This window comes from Catharus ustulatus, chromosome 5 (genome assembly GCF_009819885.2).
Source record: "Catharus ustulatus isolate bCatUst1 chromosome 5, bCatUst1.pri.v2, whole genome shotgun sequence".
In the NCBI taxonomy this organism is placed as follows: Eukaryota; Metazoa; Chordata; class Aves; order Passeriformes; family Turdidae; genus Catharus; species Catharus ustulatus.
In genome coordinates, this window is record NC_046225.1 from 64241446 (window position 1) to 64265846 (window position 24401).

A 24401-nucleotide genomic window follows, 5' to 3' on the forward strand; every position below is an offset into this window, starting at 1 on the left:
TGTCCTGATTTTCAAGAAGGGTGCCTCTAGAAACTAAAGGCCTGTCAGAGTCACTACAGTGAGTGGTAAAATAATGGAGAAGGTTATTCTGGGACATATTGAAAGACACCTGGAGGATAGCACAGGTTCACAACATGAAAGTCCTACTTCATAAACTTAATTTCCTTTTATGACAAGGTTACCCACCTAGCTGGGTAGATGTGATATTTTTAGACTTCAGTAAAGATTTTGATACCATCTCTCACAGTAACCTATCAGGATTCTGTACCTGGGATGGGGCAATCCTGGATATGTGGATATACTGGGGAATGAGATGCTGGAAAGCAGCACCATAGAAAGGAACCTTTGATGGAATACTCTTTATTGTATTTTCTTGAGTGAATATTTATGTAATTAGTTGTTCTCTCTTAGTATAAGGAAAAAACCAAACACAAAACCAAAACAAACCAAGAAGAAAAATGACTGACTTGTGAGTGAAGAACTGAATGATGAAGTCTGTGTTGAAGTGTTATTGAAGTGTCTTGAGGCATATCAGGTCCCCCTTTTGTTACCTCTGTGGGTGTTAAGAGCACTTCAAGGAGACTTCAGTGAGGAGTGACTGTGGATCGTGCTTCTCAAGGTCTTTGTATTAGTGAACTGACAATTAACATTTCTTGCTGACTACCTGCATCCATATTCAAGCTGTTTATTTTAATTCCAAGGACAATTTACTGTGTTCCTTCCCATCCCTAGTGACAATACTGATCTTGCCACAGGAATGTAGGCTATTTGAGATAGACCTGCCCAATACCTTATTAAACCTTTTCACAGCTCATACTGCTCTGTCTGTAATTTTGTTAGACAATGAACATTGTATTTATATAAAACTTACATATTTTACTTAAAGATATGTGTAAATGTATTCATATGTGTGTGAGTGCATACATATACATATTTTCTACTTCAAAAATATTTTGATCCTATAGGAAGCAGGTTTAGATTTTTTTTTCTTTAAATTGCCACTAAGAGTGTGGCTGCAGTGTATTTAAAGTCAGGGAAGAATATGGTACAGCATTGCTTTGAGTAGGCAGACCTTTTGCATGTAGGTAAAAATCTCTGTGAAACAGCCTTGCTCTAACATTAATTTTTATTTAAATGAACATTTGTTCTGAGCTCCAAAGGGATGCCTGCTGCTATTCTAGTGGCTGGTGTGGTTACTGTGCAGGAATGTGTGCAGTAAATCTCAGCTGGTGCCAGCTCTGGGAAGCTCCAGTAGCCAGTGCTGCACAAACCAGTTGCTGGGAAACCCTCCTGCTCCTGCCACAATTAGAGTGGAGACAACTAGTCTGCTTTGTGCTTCTTGCTGTCACCCGTGCTGCAGGGAGCAGCAGTAAAATTGGTGTGCTTAAATCATTTTTAAGGGATATGTTCCAAGAAAAAGAAATGTTGTATGTGGCCCAGCTGTGCAGGTTTTCTTGGAGCTGATAGAGCACTTAGGGGAAAAAAACCTCCCTCCCAGATTAGTTCCACTGCTGCTTTCTATGATGGGAAAACTCCATGGACTGGATAGTTTCATTAAAGGACATGATTATTGGGGGATACCTGCCACAAGTAAGGCATCTAATTTAAAAAGGACCCATGTGCTTTAAGCCTAAACTCCAACTGATAAATCTTGTAGAATTAAAAAACTATACACGGTTTCACTTTTTTTGGTGAGTATAAAGGGGATCAAGTGTGAAAAAACCATAAAGAGCAGTGTGCAGTCAGGCTCACAAAAAACAGAGGGGAAATAGTGCATCAGAATAGCCCAGTTCAACCTCTAACTCTGTCAGCTGATGTTCCACAGGCTCTTGTGAGGAGAGTAGAATGTGGATTTGCCAAGGGCACATGCTGTCTATTTATGGCCTGCTGCTGCTATACAAACACCTCTTTATCCCTACTCAGGAAAATGATTTTGGCAATAATTATAGCCAAGAGCTGTGTTTGTACTGATGGATTGATCAGTGGTTCTTTAGTTTACATGGACTGTGATTGTGCTTCGTGAACATGAACTTTTATTGACACCATGTGCTTGTTAGGATAAAGGTCCAAGCTACTTTGTGCCCGTTTTTAGTGGGCACTTCCAGTTAAGTATGTATAAGTTTGCTTTCTGTTACATTGAGAAAAGCATAGTCCATGCCTCCCAGAAAATGCTCTCTTGCAGTCAGCATTTTATATTAAATAGTATTTACTTTTCTTTTTTTTTCCAAATAAGAAACAAAGTAAACACTTCTACTGTTTTTTTAAGACTGAAATGATTTTAAAATTTACAGATGTGGGAAAGGAATGTGTAGTGCAAAAATACATAAGATCTGATTTGCATCAGTGTTGTGTGTGCGTTGCCAATCTAAAATCTGGCCTGTCAGCATTGCTCTTGCTAGTATCTTATAAAGCCTTTTTAATTAGAAAGAAATGAGAAAAAAGGAGAGGAGGGAAGAAAAAGCCAAGGAAGGAAGCATGGAGCTTATGATTATCATGATAGCAGTGTTTTGCTTTCTTGATGACTTTATGGTCGTATGCTTTCGCTGTGAGCACCAAACCAGCCAGGACTTCATGCACCTACCTCAAAGTACACTTTGATCAGAAACAGGGCTGGGGAGAAGCAGGAGCATCTGGTGCTTCTTTTCTTCCTCTTCCAAACAGAGAAAGGCCGGGAGCCTGCACCTGCCTTGCTCTGACACTGGACATCTCTGTGTGAGTTAGCTGTGTTGTCTGCACCTGTGACTTAAGAGTGGCTTGTAAGAGAGCTGCAGACAGAATCATCACACAGTACAGTGACAGCAGGTCGTGCAAGGAGTGTGCCACTGCTGCTGAAAGATGCTGCTGGAACTGCCTCAGTCTGGCAGCTGCTTTATTACTGCAATAAATTCCAGCTGAGTTTCAGACCAGTAGCTCCGATGTCTAATAAAAAATGTCTTCTAGTAGGAAGTGTTTGAAGGGATGAAATTCTAAGCAGTGATTCCTACTGACCTTCCACTGCTTATTCTAGGGGGCCCATTCTCTGCTGTTTGGCTTGGTGCATCAATTCCATGCAAATATTAACTAAAGTTAATTGCTTTGTTAAGTTCCTGTAAATGGAGCTTCCGTGCAAATTATGAAGAGCTCAATGGCAAATACCTGACTTGATGTGACAGCTTTTTTGATGTGAGTAAATCCTTTCATACAAAAGAAGTACTCTGATAAATTATTTCTTTCTTTTGATAGTTAATTTTCTGCATAGTTGGAGATTTAATAGAAATGGGTTATTCAGGTTAGGTCTGAATCATGACAGAATAATGGCTTTTGTGAATAAAAACAAAGGTCCTGAAAGTTGGCGTTGTTACTTATCTTTAACAAGGACTTGTTCTGGCTGGGTGTTTGCCTGCTACTTGGTGACCAGGAAAGGACTCAGTTGAATTGCTTCCTATTACCCTGTTCCTTTTAAATTGAAAACCTATTACTGTTTCCTGTGTGTATGTGTGTACCAGAAAAAAGTCTTAATTCTGCCGTGTAGGTATTCTGTGGCAGTATGGTTTTATATGGTGTGTGACTGTACAAAAAGATTGAAAGAGTGTACAATGTAAGTGAAGTCTGCAGTGCAGGATCAGCCAGTAACCCAAAGAGAGTGCTTGTATCACACTTCTTACACCTTTATGTGTGATGAGCAGATGTGTGGGTTTTTTGTCTCAGATTAATACTTTTTGTTAATTTATTTTTATAATTCTAACTTAGCTTTTTGGAGAGCAGGATTTTAAATGTTTCCGTTTGTTATAAGAAGATTGCAATGAGATGTAAAAATAGGAAAAACAATAAAATCCTAAGGATCATAAACCTGCATTTCACTTGTCACCTGAATTTGTGCAAATGTTAGCTCAGTTTCTTCAGCATGTTAATAAAATTAATATCTTTTCTCTTTTTTTCTAAAGCATGGTGATTCACACAGAAGTCATATACTTAACAAAATATCATTCAAATAATCTTTTTTATATAGTAAAAAGCAGATAATGCAGAAAACCTTTGATTATTAGGTTTTGCTGTGAAAATACATTACTTCTTATGCTATACCTATATATATGTGTGTGTATACATCTGTTTCATTTTATCTTTTTATTGTGAATCCAATTTTCCCAAATAAAAAAAAAGGAGGGGATAGAGGGTAATTTTAAACACATGAAAACTGCTGTTCAATTCAGCATGCTTGAAAAGGAGCTTTTTGTTAAAAGCTGTGGGAAGGTTTCATTGAAATTTGAGCCTTTGCTGACCTCTGCTGGGGAGAGAATTCTTTGCAGTTTTACAGAGATTGTTGTGCAGTGCATCTATGAAAAAGTTATTTCTGAATTCTGAAGGAAAAAAAACACTGTAACTCTTTCCCCTTATACACTGCAAAATTATTCCAGGAAACTCAATTCTCATTGTTTGCTGTTAGGTCATTGTTGGCAGCAATGCTCCTGCTCTGCTGTGCAGCAACGTGGTGGGTAAAGGGGAGAGGAGGGAGCAATTTTTTGTTTCTGGCTGCAAGGCTGGCAGCATTTTGGTGAAGGAAGAAATGTGCTCATGGTAGTGAGAATGGAGTTTTAGCAACTGGGAGGAAGCTGTTGCTTCTGGTATTACCCTTTCTCTTCAGATCAAATCTGTACAGGCACACTGAACCACCATCTTATCACCACTATCTACACCTCTCTGGACATCCTGCCTTGCCTGTTTCTTTCAACTCAAAGGAATTCAAGCTACTTCTTCCTCCAAAACTTACGCCATTATTACTTTGCCAGACAATCAAGCCCAAAACAAAAGAGTTAATTTTACTCATCTCCTTTATCTGAACCACAAAATTACCGTTGCAGTTTATCTTAAGGTTCAGCTTTTTGAGTTTTTGCAACTAAAGCTGCATCGATTCTCAGCTTGGAAGTGATGATTAAATGGCCCTTTGTTTATGGCTGTGGTCATCACATGCCTGTTGTAAAACCACGTATATTGTTTCTTCTGGTATTATCCAAGACAATCAAACTTAGAGACTATGCCTTTATGGTTGTACAGTTTTATATTGTTTCATGCATTGGTGTGCTGCAACTAACAGAAGTCCTTCTGAAATATAAAAAGGAATATTCAATTACAAATACTTGGGAAGTCTCAAACTTACTGATGATTGGTGTGTGTGAGTATCCAAGACTTCTTGTCCAGTAACTCTGAACATTTTGTTCTGCCTTTCAGGATATTCACATTGTACAGCAAATCTTTGCCACTGGACTTGGCCTGTCGTGTCTGGGATGTGTTCTGCCGTGATGGAGAGGAGTTCTTATTCCGTACAGCGCTGGGAATACTAAAACTTTTTGAAGATATTTTGACCAAAATGGACTTCATTCATATAGCTCAGTTTTTAACAAAGCTACCAGAGGACTTGCCTTCGGAAGAGATCTTCACATCTATTGCTGCCATTCAGATGCAAAGTAGAAACAAAAAATGGGCTCAGGTAAAGAGGATGTCAGTCTTTGGTAACTGATGATTTTACTTTACTCATAAAAATGGGGTTTAGCAACATCTGGAAGAATGTTTTAGCAGAGTTAGTGTTTGATTTTAACGGTAGGTAGGACTGTGTAGCTCACTCTGTACTTTTAGCATACATGGAGATGATTGGATTCCCTCAGCTTAGTCTCTGGAAAGGGAGATCCCAGCCAACATTCAAAATTGAAATATTGAGTGAAATTTATAAAGTAAAAAGTCACACAACTTTGAAAATCTATTAATTACAAAGGCTTCTGGTAACATTGCCACTTGAGACTTAAAAGCAGAAATCCACTCTTTGGAAGAAGATGACAATTTGTCAGGACGCTATCATACAGTCATTTTAATCTTCTTGGAGATCTCTACTCTGCCTAATTTTGGGCTGTACAGAAGAGATTGCATCTCTGACTTCTTTATTGGGATTTAGCAAAAAAAATCATTTCAAAAATCATTTCATCACTGTAATTTCAATTAAATTCCAGTTTAAAGAAAAAAGATGTGTCATCTGAATGTGGAAGTCATTAAGTGGCTGTAGCAGCCATTCATGTTGAAGAGTCGAAACTCCCCCTTTTTTTTCCTTTCTTCATTCAAAGCAGCAATACAGCTCACTTTGTGAGTCATTCCATTATAGAGCTCTGCCCATTTTATCCAATTGTTTTTTTGCAGAGAAAATGAAAGGCAGTGTTAAATGTAGTGGTTGGGGCAATTCAGCTGCAACTGGGTGTTTCTGATTCTTTCCTGGGGTAGCAGTGCCTGTAGATGCTGGGGATTGCCAGCTTTCTCTTCCAGATGAGGATTTCTAACCTTCACAGCAGGAGTGGCTCCACAGGTTGTTCAGTTGTCTCACCTTCCTTGAACTTATCATGTGTGCATGAGGATTGCATTCCAAATAAATTCCCAGCCTGCTGCTGCTTCTCTCATGGGGAAGAGAGACAGGAGTCCTATTCTGCCAAGTACCCTAAATAACAGGCTTCAAAAGTGTGTGTTGGGGGGCAGATGGAGTTTAAACCTTTGTTAAATCTGTTTCTATCCACCATGTCACAAGGACTTAGGGGAGAGCTGTCTAGTCAGTGGAGAGTACTCTAAATTTAATTACATTTGATAGTTAAAATAGTATTGCTCAGACATAATTGGAAACTCTTCAGAATGCATTATTGAGAAATTTTTAAAATCTAATGCTTTTCTTCTCTCTCATTTCTTGAAATTACTAGATACTGGCTGCTCTGCAGAAAGATAACCGGGAAATGGAAAAAGGAAGTCCTTCACTCAAACGTTAATGTTGGGTTTGCCTCCAGTGACTCCTGGAAAAAGAGCTAAAGTGGCGAAACTGTTGATTACTGTTTGACATGTATGAGCCTGCAAATCAAAGTGTTAGTTCAGACTTCTATTTAGTAGTAGAATAGCCTTAAAGGGGAGAGAAGAAAAACGAGGAGAAGGAGTGAAAAAATTACAAAGAGGAAAGAAAATTAGGGGATAAACCCCTCATAAATTAAACCTAGGCCTAGCCTTAACCTTTTGGTGGTATGAGCATATGCTGTGGAGAGCATTACACATTCTATACTTCTGATGGGGGCAGTGAAACAAAATAATATCAAGGGTTTGGGGTTTTCTAAATTGTTTTTCTTGGATATTTGAAAAGACTGGACATTCAGCAATGTTGGTTGCTTTGACAGCTATTCCTGTTTCTTTCTTAGGCAGGCTATGTTTCCAGTACCTGTAACAGTAGCTGGATCTGGCTTTTAGATAACTGGTGCTGGTATTTTAATGTAAGGACCATTTCTTTAGAAATGCTTCTTATTTTATAGGCTGTGGGTCCCATTTACCAAAGAAATCATGTAGACATAGAACTACATTCCTTTAATAAGAAAAAGTTAACTAGAAAGTAAGCTTGGAAGGGAAGCCAAACTAGCAGTGCAAAACTAATTATTCTTCAGGATGCCTTGGAATTTATTTTTCCAATGTGGATGCATATAGAGGAAATTCCATCCATCAGGCTAGATTCCAAACTCACCCAGAGGGTTCTAGTATTAAGGTGGCATCATTTCCCAGTTGTACTGTCTTTCCTCTATTTGAAACCAAGGTCACATACTACTAAATGCATATTCCCATGTGTTCCTCTCCTGGGGCACTGCTGTTTTGGGATGTTCTTGCCTACCAGCTACTTACTCATGTGCCATGTGTCCAGTCATGGAGATGAAACTGGGCTTAGCAGATAAACTGATAAATGGTTAAAAGCAATTTTGGTAGCTACTTTAAACCCAGCTTTGCTCACTGGCAGAAGTAAGGAGGAAGGGTGGTAGGGGAGCAGTTAGTGTTCACCAGTGTTGCTGCTGAAAAGAAAAGGTTTTGTGCAATCTCCTGAAGCTGCTTCTGCTCCCACACATGGGATGTGGAGCTGATCCATAGAGTGACGAGTAAAAGTTTATTGAGAAATGTGCCAGACCACCATCAGGATAAGTACAAGCTGTCATTTCTGAGCATTTTATCTGACCTCTAACATGAGAGCAAGTTACTACAGCAGCAGCAAACTGCCCTTACATAAATCCCTCACACATCTTAGATCCTCCCTTCATTCAGGTGAATGTTGAAGGGCAAATCATGAGTGCCTCTGATTTACAAGAATGTTTATTGCATAGTGTATAGTGTAAAACCTGTTTTATACTAATGATGATCATTGAAAAGGGAAACGTAACTGAAGCAATATTTGTGTTAACAGTGAACAGGCATTACTAAATCCTCCAGCTGTATGGTCAGTGGTTTCCCAGTGCTCTTCAGCTGGTTTATGCTGATTATTTTGGCATTGTCTGAATAAAAACAAGAAGAATAGTTGCACACTGCTCAGCTCAACATACATTGTAAAAGACTGTGGGACATAATGAAAACACTGTCCTTTGGTACAGACATTATTTCTATGAGGGATAATTTGATTGTAATATTGAGAGTGAGAACAAGATGCCCTGGTAAGTGAGGACTCATAATCACTTTGAAAGATGTGTAATGCAAATGCAGCCTGCAAGTCTGATACCTCATTGACCTCTTCTCCTGTCCACTTTGTGTAGCTGGTGTAATGGATGTGGATTTTTGTTAGTCATCTCAAGTCCTCCTCAAGACATCATCTAGGTCATCACTTACTGAAAATAGATGTTAAGATGTGATAGGAAATATGAATTTGTACAGAATTTGTCCTCCCGTGACTGGTACTTGTATGCTCCATTGCTTTGAAGTGCAATAGAAAGCAGGAAGGTCAGTAAGTGTTTTTTAATATTACTTTTTCTATTACCACAACAAATAATGCCTTTCCATGAAGAATACGAGAGGCCTACCATCCGAAACATTTGCACTATGCTTTTAAATGGTTTATTGAACACAGAGATCACTTTTTCCTCAATATACATGTCTAGGTGGTACTGTAACTGGCTTTGTGATTTAAGTCTTCATTGCAACTACATTTGTATTTTCTTTTAAAGCAAGTCCACAGCGTGGCTCATTTGTCTGGTTTAAAAATGCATTTTAGCTACTAGGTATCTTGCAGCCATCTACAACCTGTTCTTTTTCTCTTCTCAATAAGATGTTGAATGTAACAGAGACAGTGGGCATAGTTGTGGGGAAAAGGCCTGCTGCAACACTTGTGCACTGTTTGTTACTTGCAAATGTAACTACTTTGTTTTGTGATTTGATCTGTTCTTAGAAGTTGTATATATTTTCTAAATGATTTCTTTGTGTATATAAGGTATGTTCTTTAATGAAGAAACAGCAATGCAATAAGGAGCTTTGCACAGTTTGTTTTCAAACAAAAATATGTGTGAAAAAAATCACCTGCCTAAACATGCAATTATTTCAACTTCTCAATAACTTGATTTGAAGGTAATGCTTGAATTTTGATAAAAACAGAGCTGAGTAGTAATGGCATAAAATTTCTTGCCACTGAGCTTTTCAAGTTTCTTGCAGTATACCAAATCTCTTAATTAGGTAATACAGAAATCTTCTTTAAGAAATTCAGGGAATTGCATTAAAAATTGACAATTTTATTGTTCAGATGCTTGAAAGTATCTGTAACAAGATGCATGAGATTTTCTTTAATGGAGCAGATGTCCCCATCAAGCATTCTTTTCTTCATGGGTTTAAAGAAAAATAAAACTGCTGCAATACATGAAAAGTACCACTGAACGTGCAGCAGATCAGAGAAACCAGAAAACTCCAACCAGCTTTGGGATTCTTTACAATCTGCACTTTATAATAAAGCAGTTTTGCAACTTCAATCTGCAGTGAGTCATCAATGTTATTTCATTTGGTAAACAGTTTCATTTGGAAAGAAAAGGTACCTTGTAACAGCTTATTTTTGAATGTTTCAAAACAAGAATGATATATAGAGAAGTGTCGGTACATCTCCTGTACATCATGTTTAAATGGGGTTATGTAGTTACCACATATGTTTTGTTTAGATATGTGTACTGGAACTTTTTTCAACTGTAAATATATGGTTTTGTTAAATAAAGTCATGTAAAGTTATCTTAATCAACTGCTGTCAGTGTAATTCAGATATTAAAAATTCCAGTACTAGTCTTTTTCTTCACAGGTGGCTTTAGCAGTTTTTGTCGTTCAAAAAGAGGACTTTGGGCCATTTGTGTATTGAAGGTAGAGGACTTGTGATGCTTTCCAAGTTCTCATGTTAAAATACCTGTTAAATTCCCTGAGACATTTAGATCTGATACTTCCTGTGCCTGTGGTTTTATCCCTTTTCATATGTCTTTCTCTGGACTAGGCCTGAGGTCTAATAAATGTATTATGAAAAATAGTTGTAAATACATCTTTGTGACATGCTCAGAACTCAGGAATGCCTTGTCCTGGCTTTGTTTGAAAAGGAGAAATCTTAGTTTATTCCAAGTTTCATAATAACAAAGCATTTTTATGCTTAAGGTAGGGTTATTTTATTTCTGACATAGGTGTAACTTCAGAATTTAAAGTGGAGAAGCTTCCTGATGCTAAAGTGGAAAGAGGTAGAAGGACCAAATAAAAGAGGGGAGAGAAGGCAGTGCCTGGGCAACAAGGATCCGCGTGGAAACGCAGGAAAGCCTTGGCTGCCGTGGTCCTGGTTTATCCAGCAGGCAGCTCTCCCACTTTTCACTGAAGCATCTCCTGCTGTGCAGAGTTAGAACGTGAGATCAGATTTGTTCTCTCTAACACTGATTCGATACTGAAAGATATTTATATTGTATCCGTTACAGGAGTTGCACACGCGATCCCTTCCTTTTGAGCACCAGGATTTCGCGCAGACAGCCGAGCTCTTTCCTCGCACGCTCTCAGTCCGTGGGGCCTTGACCAGTTCTCTCCGGGCAGCCACGGCACTTCCAAGCGTTTGGATTTCACGCCTCAGCCTGCTGTTTTCTGCGTGGGCCGAGCGGAGTAGAGCTAAAAGACGAATGGCTCTGTTTCTTTACTCCTCAGCTGCCCGGGGCAGAGGTGATTCCGGGCTGTCGCGACAGTGACGCGGCTCCTCCCTCGGGCCCCGGGCCCGCCCCGCTTCCCCCGTTGCCAGGCACCCGCTCGGCCCCGCCCCTGCCCGAGCGAGGCCCCGCCCCCTGGGGGCGGCCCCTGCGCCGCGGCTCCGCTCGGGGCCGCCCCTCCCCATTGGCCGCGGCAAGGGCAGGCGGCTCCGGCTGGGCCAATCGGAGCCGGCCCCTCGCGCTGCCGCCCCCCGCGCCCGCCAGCCCCGGCCCCATTGGCCGCTGCTCGCCGAGGCCCCGCCCCCCAAGCGCGCTGCCATTGGCGGCGCTGGCGCCGGGGGCGCGGCCGCGCGCGCGCGCGGGCGGGGTAAGATGGCGGAACTGGGGAAGAAGTACTGCGTGTACTGCCTGGCCGAGGTGAGCCCGCTGCGCTTCCGCTGCACCGAGTGCGCCGACATCGAGCTCTGCCCCGAGTGCTTCTCGGCGGGCGCCGAGATCGGCCCGCACCGCCGATGGCACGGATACCAGCTGGTGGACGGCGGCCGCTTCACCCTCTGGGGCGCCGAGGCCGAGGGCGGCTGGAGCAGCCGCGAGGAGCAGCTGCTGCTGGACGCGATCGAGCAGTTCGGCTTCGGCAACTGGGTAAGGGGCGAGGGACAAGGGGCGGGGGCGATCCTCCTCCTCGGACCAGCGGCCCTGACAGCAGCCCCGGACCCGGGCTGCCCCTCGGTCTCCGGGCGGGCTCCCCGCTGCTCCGAGGAGCGCACCCGGCAGCTCGGACCTGTCACTGCTCCAATTCCTGCCTCTGCCTCCCGTCAGCCGCCCGTGTCTCAGATCTCGTACCTGCCTCTTACCGTGCTCGGCCTTTGCCTTCGCATGTCCAGCTGCGGGCTGGCTGCTCGCCTTCGGTGTCACTGCACAGCCAGACTTGGTTTTAAAAAGCAGCAGTAAGAAAGTATCATTTCAAATTACAGAATGGGGCGGGTAGGGAAGGACTGCAGTGGGTCAGCACAGTGCACAGGATTGCATCCAGACGCTTCCTGACTATTTCCAGTGTGGGAGACTCCACAGCTCTCTGGGCAGTCTGTCCCAGTGCTCAGTCACCCAGTCGGACAAGAAGTTCTTCCTCGTGTACGTGTGGGGCTTCCTGTGCATCAGTTTCTGCTTGCTGCCTCTTGTGCTATTGCTTGGCACCACAGAGCGGAGCCTGGCTCCATCCTCTGACACCTCCCTTCAGATACTGATGGACATTGGTAATGTCCCCTCTCAGTTGCCCCTTTCTGAGGCTGTACAAGCCCAGCTCCCTCAGCCAGTCCCCCAGTCCTCATCATTGCCCTCCACCGGACCATTTGATTCATTTTTCATTTATTTTATTTGTTGTTACTTATGTTTTGCTTCATTAAATATAAAGACTTTTTCAAAACCTTGAAAGGTACAATCATTACAGCTTGCTTAGTCCTTAAATAACTAGAAAAAATAAATATTCTTACTTCTTACAGTAAATACTTTTGTTTATTTCCATGTTGCTCCTCAGTAATGTGAGATAAACAAGCAAAACCCAAGTTGTACAATGCTCTTGGTGTTGCATTGGGACTTGAAATCTTCCTGGTCGTGGTGAGCTGGCTTTGTGGGAGTGCCATGGGTGCTCAGGAATCACCAGGTGCTGCTGTTTTCATGGCTCACCTGCCTCCATGCACTGTGAACCCTCATCCAGCGCTGAAGTTGCAGAGCTGATAGAAATATGGCCAGTATTGCTAGAGAGGTTTAGGTGCTGGGAGTTGGCTTTTGAGGAGCAAGGAAAAAGTCATGCTGTTTCCTGGGTGCTCCTTATGCTGGAGATGTAATGGGAATCGTTTTATCGCTCCTCCTGTTTTTCTGTTTAGGAGGACATGGCAGCTCACGTGGGAGCATCCCGAACACCTCAGGAGGTGATGGAACACTACGTGAGCATGTATATCCACGGCAACCTGGGAAAAGCCTGCATCCCTGACACCATTCCCAACAGGGTGACGGACCACACGTGTCCCAGCGGCGGCCCGCTGTCCCCCAGCCTGACGACGCCGCTGCCGCCGCTGGACATCTCGGTGGCGGAGCAGCAGCAGCTGGGCTACATGCCGCTGCGCGACGACTACGAGATCGAGTACGACCAGGACGCCGAGACGCTCATCAGCGGCCTCTCGGTCAACTACGACGACGACGACGTGGAAATCGAGTTAAAGAGAGCTCACGTGGACATGTACGTGAGGAAACTCAAGGAGAGGCAGCGGCGGAAGAACATCGCGCGAGACTATAATTTGGTGCCGGCCTTCCTGGGGAAGGATAAAAAAGACAAGGAGAAAGCTCCCAAACGAAAGATCACAAAAGAAGAGAAGGAGTTGAGGCTGAAACTTAGGCCCTTGTACCAGTTCATGTCTTGTAAGGAGTTTGAAGACTTCTTTGAGAACATGCACAAGGAGAGGATACTTCGAGCAAAGATTCGGGAGCTGCAGCGGTATCGGAGAAATGGGATCACCAAAATGGAGGAGTCGGCAGAGTACGAGGCGGCCAGGCACAAACGGGAAAAGAGGAAGGAGAACAAGAACATAGCTAGTTCCAAGAGAGGGAAGGAAGAGGGTAAAGAAGGTGAATTTGCTGCCATTGAAAACCTGCCTGGCTTTGAACTCTTATCGGACAGGGAAAAGGTGCTCTGCAGCTCTCTGAACTTGAGTCCTGCACGTTATGTGACTGTAAAAACTATCATCATTAAAGACCATCTCCAAAAAAGACAAGGAATTCCTTCAAAGAGTCGCCTTCCTAGTTACTTAGATAAGGTACTGAAGAAAAGGATTTTAAACTTTTTGACAGAAAGTGGTTGGATATCCAGGGATGCTTCATGAAATTCAGCTGATCTGAAAAAGCACAGCAGATGCCCATTACAGCCTCAAGGACTTTGTTATTTTTTCCTTCCCTCCCCAAAGATACAGAAACCATGTCGCTTAAAAACACAAAAGAGCAAATACATAACCCCCCCCAGTCATCATGATCCATGGTGGTTCAAATAGACTGTTGCTTTGGATCATGGAAAATACTTAATTGTGAAACTTCTACATTGGATTTCACTGCTTTTGGTACATTATTAGAACAGATTTTTTCTTGTGAACTTACTCGAGTCCGGTAGTCCCAGAGTAGTTGCTTTAGTCCGTACTATTGGATAAATGAATATCAGTGTAATCCTTGCTTTTCTTTGAAGGTAGGAGATAGTTTCAATTGCTGGAAACTTTCTTCACCCTCTTTTGTTTTTTTTGTCGCATAATGCTGGCAGCAAAGTGAAGCTTACAAAAGTCCTGTGCTCGGGAGCAGGTGAGCAGGGACTTCTGTGACCGTTGCTAAGCTTTTGGAACATTCTCCTTAGTAACTTTTAGTAACTTAGTAACAGCCAAGGCGTGGGGACACCGGGATGAGAGTTCCTGTCGAGAGTACAGCAGGGGTGAGCCGTGGCAGGGAGAGGAAGGAAGGAAAGGAAGGAAGGAAAGGAAAGAAGGAAAGAAAGAAGGAAGGAAGGAAATGTGGTAGGTGAGATGCCTCCAGGGACTTGTGCTGTGGAGGGGGGTTCTTGAAGAGCTCCCAGCTAATCTGGGCATTGCTTTGACCTGAGTTTCCTGAAACAGGCGCCTCTGAAGCTTTGACATTTCCTGCTTGGTACTGGAGTGTCAGGAATCCCCAGCAGCTGTGGTGCTCTGCTCCAGAGGAGGGGTCAGCTACAATGAGGTACCAAATTTGGGCCAGAAATGGGGTTTGGGAGAACAGGCAGTGAGGTGTTTAGCAAAAGCTGAGAGCCTCAGGTAGCAAAATCACTGTCCTTCCTTGTTGGGGGAGCCTGCTCCTCCTCCTTTGGGATCTTAACTGCTGAGCTCATACGGGCTGAGGAGGTGTAGCTGCCTCCTGAATTTCGTTGGGAAGTCAGGGAAAGGGAGCAAGATTCTCAAATGGAGCCTGATCACCAAGATTGGTCTTTAAAAACAGAAATAACAATTGATACAGATTTGGTCAAAATGCACAAAGTGTTCCTAAATTTGGAGTGCTTAATCCAGCCACTGTAGGGTTCTCATTGCACATACCTTGAAAGGTACTGGCCCAGGCACCTTGAATCTGAATTTACTGACAAGTAGAAGAACACTGCACCTTGGGAGGGATCTCCTCCAGTTCTTACAGTTGCAGCCTGGAGTGTGCTGGAGCCAGGCACCAGCTGGGATGTAACACAGTGGGAAACACAAATGTCAGACCCACAGTACTGTTCCAGTAAGATCTATTAATTAAGGGAAAGATGTTGAAGGAGGATTAGAAAAAGATTTTTGTGCCCATTTCATCCTTCAATTCCCATGCTGGTATTTAATCAAATTAATAAGAAATGGTGGTTTCCACGTGGAAGATGCAAAATTACTTGTGCATAAGCCTCTCTGCTGGTCATGTCTGGAGCAGGAAGCTGTGACTGGAGGCAGGCTGGGCAGGTCTTCTAGAGTGCAGGTGTACCAAAACTTGGAACCTGACTGGCTTCAATATGAGTGCAAGATATGGAAATGTCATCTTGCTTTGACCCTTTGGGCTGTAGTCAGTGACGATACCACAAAATCCAAAACCAGTATTAATTCTACAGTTTGGTAGAGGCATTCTGATTAGAACTGGGTTTCATTTAATACATCCAGCATTACCAAGCTAGTGTTACCAGTGAGTTTAGAATAATAGGGGTACAATTACAAAGCCAGCATTTCTAAGGAAAAAAACCAAAACTCGAGTGCCTTTTTCTTTTGAGCTTATAATGTTATGTCCCTTCAAAAAAGGTAAGGGCTATGTCCTCTGGGATGTAATACTTTGGCTTATCTTTTAAGTGGTTTGTTGTGGCATACTCGAGACAAAAGTGTCTCTTCTTGGCAGCAGTGAGCTAACTGCAATGTGCTGAGTAGCTTTAATAACCACTTCCACCCGATATACACGTACAAGCAGCGCACAAGTTCATAAGGTATAAACCCTTGGTTATTTTCTCTGTCCTGCTCCTGTCAGAAGGAAGCTCAGTCTTTCTTTCCAGCATTCTAGTTATGCAATTTGGTTCTTCCTGTAACTTGTTACCTTACTGCCATAACATGCTGTTTTGAAGCCTCAGTTCTGCATGTAGCTGGGAGTTTGAGAATTGTTTTGGTTTTGGTTCTTCTGGATTTTTTTCCCCTCAAATCTGTGATTTTCTTATTTCTACACTGTTTTGGCACATCTAAGTTAAACTGAAGCAATAGTATAAAGCCCATGTGAACAATAACTTAGGAAAAAATCTAGGCACCAATGAGTCATTTAAATGTTGAAGTGAATTCTGCATTTGCTCTTTGTAGCTTCTTAATTCCTCAACCTTTCCAAAATGTTTCTTTGGTGCTAGATGTAACTTATTGAACATCAAAATGAATGTAAAATAAAGTATTTTTAATGTATGCAATATGGATATCAATATTTATTTTGTACTTGCAAGCTAACTCAAGGTGGTAAACGTTTGCTTCAGCAAATACTAGTCCCTTGGAAAGGGCTTCCCTAGAAGCAATGTCTCATTGTCAGCTATGCTTTTAATTTTAAAGGTAACTTGCACTAGAGGATGCTGCTGTTCCATATTTCACATGGAACTGATTTAGTCTAAGCATTCCTCTGTTATGAGCTGCTGGTTTTCTGTTTGATTGCTTATAAATTGAGATGCAGTTAATGTTAATCCAGCAATTTACTACAGCTATGCTGCTTGTCTTCTATGATGAAGGGGCTGAGATGGCAAAGAGCTCTTTCAGCTTGTATTTTGTGTTGATCTGGAAGTGCTTCCTGTACTGTACAAATAACCCAGCCTTCATGTTGCTAATGACAAGGTGTTTTACATGCTTAATGCTCTTAACTTTTCTAATTAAAGTTATTACTAATGATAGTATCTGTCTTAACAGCATTGATGTAAGCCTATGAAAAAGCAACACACTTGTGCTCTGGGTAGGGGCTGTGCTGTGTGTCCCACTCAGCTGTGTTGGAGGGAGCCTCCATCTCCCTCCGTGTGCACTGCCCAGTGCTGGGCTCGGATGCTGCAGAGATTCTGGCTACAGCCCCTCCTGCCCCCTGCTCATGGCAGCCCAGCACAGTGAGAACAGTGTGTGCAGGTTTGCACTGGTCTGTGACCAGGAACTGCCTTGGAAATCACCCAGACTAAGCACTCTGCCCTTACTCTCTTGTGCGGCCGCTGCGTTTGATTCCTTTGCAACTGGAAGAGGCTTCCTGAGCCTTCTGCTTTTCTCTGCTCACAGAATGTTCTTGCGTGTGCCCCAGTCACTCCTAAGTGATGACACATTAAATACTGGGAAGCAAGATACCCCATGAGCATGTTCAGCTCATCAGCTTCTTTCTTCTAAAGAAAGGGAATGTTGCATTCATTTGAAGTTTACATTTGTAGCTGTGCCAGACACACAAACGCCTGTGCTGAAATCACACAAAGACTGATGTTGCGCACACAGCATTTTACTACATTTTTGCATTGTGTATTGGTAAATAAACTTGTATTAAAGTTTCTTTCCAGGAAAATGGCTTAAGTCTTTGCAATAAGCAATAGAGATGCATTGTAGCTAAATGTGATGGGTGGAAGTGAGTCTATGAGATAGCTGGTACTGGTAGTAGCTTTGTTGGGTGCTTAAGTTTCAGAACCACTTTCCTCTGTTCTTTGATTTCTTCAGTGCTCTTTCCTGGGGTAGGGCAGAGTGCACAAGGTGATTGTAGCTCTCTACAGACCCACCCACTCTATGCCAAAGCCTCTCTGAGGACAGGCCAGGGAAGGGGAACCACTTTAATGAGAGACTCAGTTACCAACTTTAAAGATCAACCTTGTTCTGAGCGTTTAACAGGACCCTGTATTTAAGAACACCCTGAATGAATTGATATAGTCCAAAAATGACAGTGTGAGGCACTGAGAAGCCTGTTAACAAAATCTTCATCTGCTAGGGAACAAGGTGTCCCTTTGTTTTACAAACTCCCTATTGGAAAAACTTCTATACTAAGGATATTATTATTACACTTAGTTTAGATCCAGAGGGATTGGGAGGGGACAAAACAACACATGACAGTTCTTAAAAGGTATGATAAAATTTTACCTTAAAAGGTAAAATGGAACCTGGTGCCTTTTTGACATCAGTTGTGAGAACAGATTCCAAACAAAGTGCAACAAAACCATTTCTTCAATCCTACTTCACACAACTGTGTTAAACCCAGATGGAGTAAAGATACTTCCATATTCAACTTCAGTATATGGAATCCCCATTTTAACCATGCATTTTTAAACTCAATCTTTGCATTTCCCCCCTGTACTTAATTAGTTTGAAAAAATCAACATTATAGTTTTCTTCACACATCAAAACATGACTGTTTCCTCTGCTCAGTTGAAGCATTTTCTTAAGAGAAAGAATGAATCCTTAAATATGACTAACATGACTAACCTCCAAACAGTTTAATGCACTTAGGCTGTTCCTGGTTAACTGTTTAATTTCCATGAGGGAAACCAGCCCTGGGAAAAACTGATAACCAGAAACATGGTAAAAAGTTCAGATGTACTTACTTTTTACAGGGCCTGATAACTTCCCTAAGTTTGAAGATTCTGTCCTGTGTGTTAATAGTGTGGGCTTTAAGGATACAAGAGGATGGATCCTTACTTGTGTAATTTGCCAGGTTCCACCCACTCCTATCCAGGTGAAATGTAGCTCAGGTGTTGTATTTTAGCCTGATTCTGCAGGATTGGGAGCAGCAGGTGGAGTCAGACACGGCAAGGGAAAAGTTCTGGTGCAACCTAAGATCCAAGCTGAGTAAATGTAAGAAATAATGAAACTAAGTTCACAGTTTTGTTTGAGCCACTTACATGCAATTATTTATGTAAGTCTAAGAGAAATCACATACCCAACTCTCAGCAACTCACTTCTTTGGGTGTTCTGGCTCTCAGCAGGATTGTAACTACAGTTTGCATAACAAACTGATTGCAAAGCTGGAAGTTACAAGACTATAAAAATTGTTTAAACTGATTTATACAACATTAAATTAAAAATCCAGAGATAGGATAAATTCTATTGGTTCTTCAATGCCATACAAATATTAGATGATTTTCTTCATTCAATGTTAGTACAGGACAAAAAGGTTGAACAATTACAAAAGATATCTAATCTCCATTGCCATTTATTTACAGTTCAGAATTCACACAGGTTTCAGTTTCAGTTGTTGAGAGAGATCATTTCTGAATAGACAAAAGAGGGCATTTATCACATCAGTGTGAAAATGCTGATGGGTGCTTGCAGAAAGCAGGTTATTTGTACATCACCCACTTCTGCAGTGTGAGATTTTACAAAACCAAAGGAAGTGTTTGAACCACTATCTGCATTTTCAATCTACACACAGTGATAAACTTGAAATTGCAACATTCTTGTGAGCATTTCATTCTTTCCAATTTAATTCACCTTCTCAGGAGCAATAGTTGTAAAAACCATTATCTAATCTAAAGCATCAGAGGGCTTAATGGCTCTTGTAGTTCACTGAAGAAGAGCTTATGGAACAGTGATGTTGAAGGCCACTAAGCGGGAGAATTTCATCAGTTAACTTCATTTTCATTGGGAGACCTCAACCAACTCATTTAAACCTCTCAGGGAGCAGAGGAACGAGGGAAGCATGGTGTGAGAGAGAAACCATCCAGCTGTTTAATAGTTGTAATGGCATTTGAAACTCTCAGCTCGAGCGGCTAAGCGTCTTTCACAACGCCCACCAGGGCGGGCCGCAGCGTGCGCCCGTGCAGCTTATAGCCGATCTTGGATACCAGCGCGATAGTGCCGGGCTCCTGCCCCTCCACGGGAGTGTGGAACAGCGCTTCGTGTTCATAGGGATCGAACTTGGCTCCCACAGGGTCCAGTCTGATCAGCCCATGCTTTTTAAACACTTTCTGAATCTGCATTTCTGTACATCACAAGACCTTCATATAAGCTTTTCAAGTGAGGATTGTCATCTTTAATTTTCTTCTTTTGGAACGCTTTCTGTTGCTTTCTCCAAAATGTCTGCAACTTCTAGTAAGTCCTTACAGAAGCTCTGGATCCATGAAAATGTATAAAGGAGGAGAGAATGGGATTAGTCCACTGAGAGAAACAAGTGTTAAAAACTCCCAACACCTCACAACCCCAAAAGCTAAAGCAGTAATCTCCACTCTGAGACTTTTTAAGAAGATATGTAATACTGTAATCATTTGGGGTAAATATTTTTTCCAGTTTTGGATGATAATAAAGAACTATTACAGATACCTTGAAATCCACACCATATCCTCCACTTCTATGGAAAACAAATTATTTCAACTCAAAGACGTCACGTTATGCTAATGACCTAACAATAACAGTTCAGATTCTTCCCAACCTTCAGATGACTTTTCCTCATGTCCCTCTCATCACCTAACATTCAAAGCATCAATGTTTGCCCTATTCCTACCCTTTAATCTAATGTCAAAAAAGATTCTGCAGAAACAAAGTGTAATCAGACTGATGAGGATTTCAAGAAATGAACAAGGATTCTTCCTTGAATGAAAAGAACTTGCACCTCTCCCTCCCACTGCAAACCTCTTTTACAGAGTCAGCAGCTGTTGCCTTGCAAATAGCTGAGCAATTTCCAAGTTAATCACAAGTCCTTGTCCTGAAGCTGTTCTCTGGCTCACACTAGAGAGAATCTGGACGAATCTCACTTAAGGCAATTAGCAATCAGAGAAATCAAAACAGTTGATTTAACTGATTTGAAATAACACATTTCTACATGGACGTATGCAAAGGACAAACAGCACTGGGTTTTGGTTTGCTTTTTGGGTTCTTTTTTTATGCCAGAGTCAGCCTTTTTAATCTAGCTCACATTTAAGATGGTTTGTTTTCCTTACCAAGGAAGTGATATGACCATTACCAGAGGCCAAGTCTTTGGTTTAAATAAAAATCCCTCACAACTATGGAAGCACCTTACAAGATGTGTGGGGATCAGCTAGTTCTCAGGAAAGGGTCTCTCTAACAACTACACAACTCTGTGGAGACTCGACTTCTATACAGGAACAGTAACTAACAATGTCCAAGTAGTTCCAAAAATCTGAAAAAAAAAAAAACCAAAAACAAAACCGAAAAAACCTGCCATGGTTTTAAACTAAAAGCTAGAGCTGTGGTTGGAGCTGAACTGTACCAAACGGATAAATGAGCTGCCTAGTTATCTGGATCAAACCAAGTAACCAAACTCTTCAGAAGGTGGTTTGGTTCAATTTTTTTATTGTATACATTATATTTGCAAATATCTCTGACTACAACTCAGAATTTATGCAAGTCTCAGAAGTTAGTTTCTCTTTTTTCCAACAGAACAAGCAGTCGTGCACAAGCAATAAAGCTTACAGATTATATGTCATCTAGTTTTCAAGATAAATTCATTTCTATTGTAGCACCTGTGAGCTCAGACACGACTCCAAGTCCTTTGCAGTAAGTAGAACATTAGTGAAACAATGCTTATTGCAGAACAAACTCAGGATGAAGCAATCAAACATCCATGAAAAAGAATGCAAGAGTATTTATGTACTTTTTCTTACAGCACACCTTAACTGAAGACCCTGTATTCAGAAATTAGAACTTGAGTACTGAGAATTAAAAGTATACAGCTGTGTATGGTGTGTGGTGAAAAAGAGCAACTCATTCTTTGAAGCAGAGAGGCAGTCAAACACCAGGATAAAACAGCACTCTGCTGCTGCAGCATTTGCACACAACTTCTGTTTTACAGATTTGGGCTGGAAATTAAAAGCTGTTATAGGCTAGATGTTACTAGCCTGGCTCTTGAAGGAAGATGTGCTGCTAGCACTCCTCACAGCCAGTGATTGTGCATTGCTAGCACTGAAAAGAATCCATTCATTTAGAGGCATTACTTCTATTTGAAAGCTATCACCTTCAACAGATCCCAAAATATTACATAAAAACATCCCAAAATAAAAAAAGAACCAAATTCAAAACAAACCCCAAGAACAAAAAACAAGCTCCCCAAAAAAAACACCAAACTGCAACTAACCAAATAAAGAAAATAAAAACCTCACCAACCCAAAAAACCAACCCACCAATCAACCAAAGAACCAAATAAACCCAGGAAAAAACAACCAAACACACCCCTCCCCAACAAAAAAAAAAAAAAAAAAAAATCAAAAACCCAAACCAGAAGTCAAACCAATATTCCATGCTCTTGGTCAGATCTGAGACCAAAAGACATGAAAAAGACAAACTTCAGGCTGCAAAACTTGCTAAAAAATCTACTAATGCAGTACACATTGTGGGAAACCAGATTCCAATTTAAAGAAAATGTCAGCTGGTGACTTCAGCAGCTTAAGTCTTGCCCTTGGCTGGAGAGATGGTCACAATTCTGATGCAAGCTGAGGAACTTTCAAACCTCTTTGCCTCAAATGCACTTTTTAAGCAAGTAGTCAGATTCACTGGGAAGTACAAATTGTCAATACTGCAAGGCCAGTCAGCTTCATTTTTCCAGGCTTTGCATTTCCTGGGTCTTACTGAGTAAACACCAGAGGAGCCTCCACTGACCGTATAACTTTGCCTCTTCTACCAGCTTCTGGCTTCTTTGCCTCACGTTTTCTGCATCTGCCAAGGCACGCTTGTACTTGTCCTAAAGAAGAAAAACCAGTAACAGAAGTTATTCCTCCTGGTCAGGGCAGCTGACAAAAATTCAGCATATCTGGTATAAAACAGCATTTTAAACAGTTTCACAGCCTAAATTCATATTCAGGCCTAATCTGAAACAACATGCCAATTACCACACCATCCATCCTACCAAGACAGGAAGTTTGCTTCACTCCTCAATGACAGAAAGGAGGGAAAGGAAATCAGATGGTTTTTCCAAACTCTTAGTATTTCTCAACAAATAGCTGGAAAAAAAAATTCACTCCACAGATATATGAAGTTTTATGAACACAGTATTTCTGCTGTGTGCTCCCAGAAATCCTTCAAGAATCATAAGGTACATAGACACTACAGTAAATCAGATACAACCCAGCCATGACTTTCAAACCATCTCTTCCCTCTCCATACATACACAGAGTGCCTTCCAGTTTTCTCAGCTTTTACAAACTACGAAGCCTAAACTCCTTTGTTGTTTAAGTCAAGTTTTAGTCTTATTTCTGTTTACCAACAGAGGGCACTAAGATGTGAAATACAATAAAATTACTAAAATAAAAATTTACACTGAGTGCTTCACTAACTAACCCTGAATGGCTTCCACACTGAGTATGCTTGAGCTTTGTATGCCAGTGAAGAATCTTAAACAGAACAGAAACAGTCAACAAGCTGCCTGAAGAGCTGCATTAGGCAACCAACAACAAAGAGACATTAAATGACATCTCAAATTTTTCCTGTAGAACTTTGGGAAAGGTAACAGAAAGCAAACTCAATCCACACATGATCCACAGGTGCTGGTTCTATAGAAGGTTCTGGACTACTCCTTGAAGTCTGCAATGCTCCAGAAAGACATTTTATATAAAGTACTCATTAATGTCTTTGCTTAATGTCCACCTCCCACATCTCAGGGCATGCTTCAGCTGCAGGAGTTGTGCATGGGAGAGAATGCAAGACACAAAAGGCCACAAGAAGGGATGTGATGCTCAGCCTCAAGTCTGAAGAGCTCTCAGACAAGGTTTGAAACTTCTGAACTTACTTATGGCCTAAGTAAACCATTGTATAAAAGCTAAGCATCATTAACTCTGACCTTTGGAAAGTCAGCAGCTGTTTCCATCAAGTCTGTTCTTAACACACACTCACACCCTTCCATGGTTCCCAGAAATTACTTGTCTACTGAGCAAAACCTATGTAAAACTCAGTAACAAATTTTCAGGCTGGAAAAGATCCAATTCCATCCAGAAACAGGAAAGAAATTATCTAAGATCTTAATTTTTGTCCAGGTATGCATCCCAGATCTTGTAGTACATGTACTCTTAAGTTTAAAAAAATTAGCAAATTTTGAATTTTATACAACTAAACAGGAGCCACATAACCAGACTCTACATTAAGAATCCACAGTGCAGGCTCTTGTGCAACCTAATAACCCAGAGACACTTACAGTAACATCTTTTAGTTGTTCTTCCAGTTTGGCCTTTTCTTCAGCCAGTAATTTTTCAGCAGAGCTGGGTTCCACCTTCTGCTCATTTTGGCTCTGGCTCTGGTCCTCTTCCAAGTTCTGGCCAGTATTCTTCTGCTGTGTTGCTGCACAAAGCAGTCGTGGAGATGTTCTAGGGCAAAAAGATTAACATTATTATTCTGTTGCTTATTTTCTAAGATATCAGCATTTTCTAGACATACCAGACACTTTAACACATAATGTCCACAAAATTCTCACATCAAAGCACGAAATCATACAATTCTAGGCCTGTGAGTACCGCGTGCAGAACCCTCCTCA

General features: G+C 41.6%; 3 protein-coding genes across 6 annotated transcripts in view; 2 read left to right on the top strand and 1 right to left on the bottom strand.

Moving 5' to 3' along the window:
- Positions 1–10015, top strand: part of TBC1D14 (TBC1 domain family member 14) — a 70522-nt gene extending 60507 nt beyond the window's left edge. For all 4 annotated transcript variants that reach the window (XM_033060270.1, XM_033060269.1, XM_033060273.1 and 1 more), the window contains 2 exons: positions 5206–5464; positions 6708–10015. In XM_033060270.1, the coding sequence (XP_032916161.1) occupies positions 5206–5464; positions 6708–6773 (325 nt within the window). In that variant the 3' untranslated portion in view covers positions 6774–10015. The remainder of the gene's footprint in view (positions 1–5205; positions 5465–6707) is intronic.
- A 1281-nt stretch (positions 10016–11296) lies between these two features.
- LOC116996771 (transcriptional adapter 2-beta) lies at positions 11297–16866 on the top strand. The gene is made up of 2 exons (XM_033060736.2): positions 11297–11582; positions 12824–16866. The coding sequence occupies exons 1-2, from the start codon at positions 11313–11315 to the stop codon at positions 13814–13816; spliced, it is 1263 nt and encodes a 420-aa protein (XP_032916627.1). The 5' UTR covers positions 11297–11312; the 3' UTR covers positions 13817–16866.
- Positions 16867–19121: 2255 nt separating this feature from the next.
- LOC116996852 (grpE protein homolog 1, mitochondrial-like) overlaps positions 19122–24401 on the bottom strand; it is a 7205-nt gene continuing 1925 nt past the window's right edge. Inside the window, 5 exon segments of the mRNA XM_042779310.1 lie at positions 19122–19911; positions 19913–19961; positions 19963–20044; positions 22538–22619; positions 24066–24242. Of these exon segments, the coding sequence (XP_042635244.1) occupies positions 19696–19911; positions 19913–19961; positions 19963–20044; positions 22538–22619; positions 24066–24242 (606 nt within the window). The 3' untranslated portion in view covers positions 19122–19695.